The 6,234-nt window shown below is 48.6% G+C and overlaps 1 protein-coding gene across 1 annotated transcript in view; it reads left to right on the top strand.

Moving 5' to 3' along the window:
• DCLK3 (doublecortin-like kinase 3) overlaps positions 1 to 6,234 on the top strand; it is a 38,144-nt gene that overhangs the window by 17,428 nt on the left and 14,482 nt on the right. Inside the window, exon 3 of the mRNA XM_010835577.1 lies at positions 4,983 to 6,192. Coding sequence (XP_010833879.1) covers positions 4,983 to 6,192 — 1,210 coding nt within the window. The remainder of the gene's footprint in view (positions 1 to 4,982; positions 6,193 to 6,234) is intronic.

Here is a 6,234-nt window from a genome sequence, read left to right as displayed (position 1 = left end):
AGAAATGTTATGACCAACCTAGATAGCATATTCAAAAGCAGAGACATTACTTTGCCAACAAAGGTCTGTCTAGTCAAGGCTATGGTTTTTCCTGTGGTCATGTATGGATGTGAGAATTGGACTGTGAAGAAGGCTGAGCACTGAAGAATTGATGCTTTTGAACTGTGGTGTTGGAGAAGACTCCTGAGAGTCCCTTGGACTGCAAGGAGATCCAACCAGTCCATTCTAAAGGAGATCAGTCCTGGGTGTTCTTTGGAGGGAATGATGCTAAAGCTGAAACTCCAGTACTTTGGCCACCTCATGCGAAGAGTTGACTCATTGGAAAAGACTCTGATGCTGGGAGGGATTGGGGGCAGGAGGACAAGGGGACAACAAAGGATGAAATGGCTGGATGGCATCACCAACTCAATGGATGTGGATTTGAGTGAACTCTGGGAGTTGGTGATGGACAGGGAGGCCTGGCGTACTGTGATTCATGGGGTCACAACGAGTCGGACATGACTGAGCGACTGAACTGAACTGAACTGAGAACACCAGGGCTGTGGGCTGTGCATGTGTGATGGTGGTGTGGCAGAGACTTAGCTATGCTGTCTCCATATCTTTTGTGCCTGTGCCCTGGGATGGAGGCCACCCCCGTGGAGCCTCTCCTGGATTCAGGGATGGAGTGAGCCCAGAGTGCTCTCCTAACCACCAAGAATGAGGATGTGTTCTGAGTTAGGGTCTGCTGGAACCAGCTGGGGCACAGCTATCCCAGGGCATGGCCACCTCTCCCCCATCCCGACTCTGGATACCGCAGGCCAAGTCATCTACCACTACACCTGGACTCTGAAATCTCACTATCTCGGATCTTGAGTTCTCATCCTGACTTGCCTCTGTCATCCTCAGTCACCATTGAATGTGTGACCCACAGTGATTGTCTTGCTCCAAGAGTACTATTGTATGTCTCCTGGGATGGGATCTTCCTGGACTTCCACTGGGCCCCTCCTGAACCCCCTTCCATGCTAAACTCTCCTGCATCCCTCATGTATTCACGGAATGCTCCCTGTCCTCCTGGTTCTGCCCTGAACCTTTCCTGGAATTGTTTAGTCACTCAGTCCCATCCAGTTCTTTTGGATCTCATGGACTCTAGCGTGCCAGGCTCCTCCATCCAGGATTCTCCAGGCAAGAATACTGGAGTGGGTAGCCATTTCCTTCTCCAGGGATCTTCCTGACCCAGGGATCAAATCCGTATCTCCTGCTTGGCAGGCGGATTCTTTACCACCTGAGCCACAGACATGTTTTCCCTTTCCTTAGCCTGACAAATGTATTGAGGGTCCCACTCTGTTAGAAGCACCCTGAGGAAAACAAATGAAAAGACTTAGTCCCTCTGTGTCAGAGAAGGCAATGGCACCCCACCCCAGTACTCCTGCCTGGAAAATCCCATGGACAGAGGACCCTGGTAGGCTGCAGTCCATGGGGTCGCTGAGGGTCGGACACGACTGAGTGACTTCACCTTCACTTTTCACTTTCATGCATTGGAGAAGGAAATGGCGGCCCACTCCAGTGTTCTTGCCTGGAGAATCCCAGGGACGGGGGACCCTGGTGGGCTGCCGTCTATGGGGTCGCACAGGGTCGGACACGACTGAAGTGACTTAGCCACAGCAGCAGCAGCAGCAGCGCCTCTGTGTACAGGCGTTTGAGGGTCACCTTTCTTAGCATTTTTCCTGTTTCCTGAGGAAACGGGAACTAGTGCAACTCCTGGAGGCCTCTGCTTTTGCTCTCTCAGCTCAACCTTCTCAGCCGAAAATGGAGGCCAATCAGGGAGATTATGAGAAGAAAGGAATGACAGACCTCTGTAAATAAATAGTTTAACTGCAAACGTGACTGGTAAGCTTATAAATTCATGGCATGTGGGAAGAATCAGTAGGGCCACACTTGTCATCTAATCAGACACCTGTGTCTAGATGGAAATCATCTCAGAACAGATTGTATGTTATAATTAAAAACCAAAAAAAAAAAAAATAAAGAAGAACCACAACATTCTGTCAATATGCTGGGCCAAATTGCCCATCCTGGCAAAACTGGAGTGTCTGCTACAATTCAGAGGCGCTTAAAAATAATCATTTAAAACTTCTTAAAGGAAGCCTAAATGGCAGGTTCCTGCATGTAGGATATGACATAGGGGTCCTGCGGGGCAACTTTAATAATTTGCAGCCCATCCTTGGGTTTTAACTGAGTTCCATATTCTATCATTTTTATGTTTCCTTTTCTACCCTGGGCGGAAATGAAAATTAAACCACTTTTGTCTCAAGTACAGTTGTACCCTGGAGCTGTCTCGAGTTCAGTTCCCAAGCACTGCAATAAAGTGACTATCCCAATGAAGTGGGTTACACAATGTTTTTGATTTTGCAGTGCATATAAAAGTTATGTTTATGCTCCACTATAGTCTATTAAGTGTGCCGTAGCATTATGTCTTAATAAATACAGTGTACAGGGACTTCCCTGGTGGCCAGTGGTTAAGACTGTGTTTCCAATGCAGGGGCCCGGGTTTGATCCCTGGTCAGGGAACTAGATCCCACATGTTACAACTAACACCTGGAGCAGGAGCCTATTATACAGAGCGAAGTAAGTCAGAAAGAGAAACACCAGTACAGTATATTAACACATATATATGGAATTTAGAAAGACGGTAACAACGATCCTATAGGTAAGATAACAGAAGAGACACAGATGTAAAGAACAGACTTTTGGACTATGTGGGAGAAGCGGAGGGTGGGATGATATAAGAGAATAGCATTGAAACATGTATATTACCATATGTAAGATAGATGACCAGTGCAAGTTTGATGCGTGAAGCAGGGCACTCAAAGCCAGTGCTCTGGGACAACCCAGAGGGATGGGGTGGGGAGGGAGTGGGGAGAGGGGGTCAGGATGGGGAGACACGTGTGCACCCGTGGTTGATTCATGTTAATGTATGGCAAAAACCACCACGATATTGTAAAGTAATTATCCTACAATTAAATTGATTAATTTAAAAAATAAATGTGTTCAGTTCAAGGAAAGAAAAAAAAAAGATCTGGAGCAGCCAAAAAAAAGGTACATACCCTAATTTAAAAATACCTTACTGGTGAAAAAAGAAAAAAGCTAACTATCATCTGAGCCTTCAGTGAGCCATAGGAGTAACATCTAAGATCCCTGGTCACAGATCACCATCACAAATATAACAATAATGACCACATTTGAAATATTGTGCGAGTTACCAAAATATGACACAGAGACATAAAGTGAGCAAATGCCATTTGGTAAAATGATGTCCATAGACTTGCTTGACCTAGGGTTGCCACAAACCTTCAATTGATAAAAAATGTAATATCTTCAAAGCATAAGAAAATGGAGCACAATAAAATGAGGTAAAGCTGGGTATATCTGATGAGGAAATACAGAGTCTTGTTTTATTCATTTATTCAGTTTATCAGGAAACATCATGAGAATGAGCACATTCTCATTATTAAAGCTCTGAAGAATAAAATGACTCTGATTTCCTTGTTTCCTTTTCTTGATAATGGAGAAGACTACCGTGTCATTTCAGCCCATGAGGTCCTTTGCTACCAGAATGAAATGATCATACGAGAGAGATATTAAGATCACAAGGACAGTATTAATAACTGACCATCACTGTGCACTTACCATGTGTCAAGCTCAAGTGAATCATAATCATTTCCTCATTTACTCTCCCCCAAAATCCTGGGAGGAAGGTGTTATCATTCTCACTTAATATATGAAAAAAAAAAAAAACACACAAAAAAACAGATTGTGAGTAATTTGTCCAAGTTCACAAATAGGGTCAGTGGCCACTCCAGGATTCAAATCCAGATCTGTGCTTATAACCTCTTCACATCTTGCCTCACCCTGAAAGTCATGCTGAGAAAACTGTTCTTGGCAAAGAGGTGGGTAAGATTTGAATTCTTTAGAGGTAAGAGGAAATCTAGACAGGACTAGATACATATATATGTGTGTGTAGCTGGGTCACTCTGCTGTACACCTGAAATTAACACAACATTGTGGATTAACTGTACTTCAATTATTTTTAAATTGAAAAAAAAATCTTTTGTGACTTAGCAGGGAAAAAAAAAAAATTTGGGTTTTTTAAGGTTCCAGAAAGTTCTGACCTCTTATTGGTATTTCCTGGGCAGCAAATTTTGGACCTTTTATCTCAGTTCTAGATTTTTGAAAGTCAGGTCACTTTAGGATAGTGGGAGCTGCCTTCAGGGTCAGGCCTTGCCTAGAAGGGGCTCCCCAGGTGTGGTGCATCCTGGTACCCAGGGGACTTGGGGGAGGCACCTCAGGCCCAGTGCAGACTCCATACTGCATTCCTGGCCGCTCTTGGAGGAGACTGGGCAGGAGATCTCACATGTAACGGCTCCATTGTTTCAAGCAGATCCTCAACAAGCACACGTCTAACCTGTGATAGTATCAGTCATCTTTAGTAATGACTTTGTTTCTTTGTTTGTTTGTTTGATCACTGAGTTGTGGCTGGCCCTTTTGCAGCCACATTGGACTGTAGTCCTCCGAGCTCCTCTGTCCATGTGATTTCCTAGGCAGGAATACTGGAGTGGGTTGCCATTTCCTCCTCCAGGGGATCTTCCCGACCCAGGGATCAAACTCGTGTCTCCTGCATGTGTCTCCTGCTATTGCAGGCAGATTGTTTACACCCGAGCCACGAGGAAAACAATCTTAGTAAAGGTTTGGTGGTGGTTTAGTTGCTAAGTCGTGTCCAACTCTTGCAGCCTCATGGACTGCAGCCTGTCAGACTCCTCTGTCCATGGGATTCTCCAGGCAAGAATACTGGAGTGGGTTGCCATCTCCTTCTCCAAGGGATCTTCCTGACCCAGGAATCAAACCCAGGTCTCCTGCATTGCAGGCAGATTCTTTACCAACTGAGCTGGTCAAAGGACTCTTTGAACCAATCGGACTAATACTGTATTGTCCTTTTCCCCCCATAGGACATCGAGGTCTCTGTGAACATTCTCTAAAATGTTTAAGCTCGAGAATCACGGAGCGGAAGCTGCAGGGCACCTGGCTGCCTGCTGGCCGAGGGAGCCTGGAGAAACCATTCCTAGGATCACGCAGCTCTGTGGTGCCTGGGTTCAGCCCCCAGAGTGGCCTTCACCCCGTCCACACTGAGAACAGCCCGCTGAAGCCCAGGGTCGTGACCGTGGTCAAGGTGGGCAGCCACCCCCTCCGCAAGATCACCCTGCTCCTCAATAGGCGATCGGTGCAAACCTTTGAGCAGCTCTTGGCGGACGTCTCAGAGGCCCTGGGCTTTCCCAGGTGGAAGAGTGACCGCGTGAGGAAGCTGTTCAACCTCAAAGGCCGGGAAATCAGGAGTGTGTCTGATTTCTTCAGGGAAGGAGATGCCTTCATAGCGGTGGGCAAAGAGCCGCTGACGCTGAAGAACATCCAGGTGGCTATAGAGGAACTGTACCCCAGCAAAGCCCGGGCTCTGACTTTGACCCAGCAGCACAGCCAGATCCCCTCTCCAAGGCTGAGAAGCAGACTTTACAGCAAAGCTGGGAAGGGGGGTCACCCCTGTGGGGAGACCGAGACCACCAAGAGCAGCGGTGAGGCTGCTAGGTCCCCGGCGGCCATCAGACCCCAGGGGCAGACCCCCGGGGAGGACAGGGTGAGGACCCCGAAGAAGTGGGGGAAGGGGAAGTGGGAGCCCGAATCTGGCAGTAAGGCGCCCAAGGATGCCGCCCTGGAGAGGCGTGCCAGTGGAGAGAAGCACCTGGCGGTGGAGATCGAAAAGACGTCGGGGGAATTGATCAGGTGTGAAAAGTGTAAGCGGGAGCGAGAGCTCCAGCAGGGCCTGCAGAGGGAGCGACTGTCCCTGGGCACCAGCGAGCTGGACCTGGGCAGGTGCCCCCGCTACGACGTGGAGAGGCTGGTGAGGACCAGGAGCTGCCGGAGGTCCCCGGAGGAGAAGCCCCAGGGTGGGGAGGAAGGCTGGAAGGAGGGTCCCCGGAGCAGTCCTGGGCACCCCCCACAGGAACCGAGGAGACCCAGCAAAAGCGTCGACAAGAAAGAGGACAGAGACCCCGGAGGCCAGGAGGGTCATCCCCCTGCTGCAGCCAAGGCCAAGAGGGACGTTTTTGTTGGGGAAGCACAGCCCCGCCGAGAGGAGAAAGGCGGCAGGAACACAGGCAGGAGCAAGCCGGGAGGCTGGCTCCGGAGGGAGCATCACGGTGGCCTGGG

The sequence above is a fragment of the Bison bison genome, unplaced genomic scaffold (assembly GCF_000754665.1).
Source record: "Bison bison bison isolate TAMUID 2011002044 unplaced genomic scaffold, Bison_UMD1.0 scf7180017864043, whole genome shotgun sequence".
In the NCBI taxonomy this organism is placed as follows: Eukaryota; Metazoa; Chordata; class Mammalia; order Artiodactyla; family Bovidae; genus Bison; species Bison bison.
Note: the sequence above shows the minus strand (reverse complement) of the source record. Positions and strands in the feature narration are given on the sequence as shown.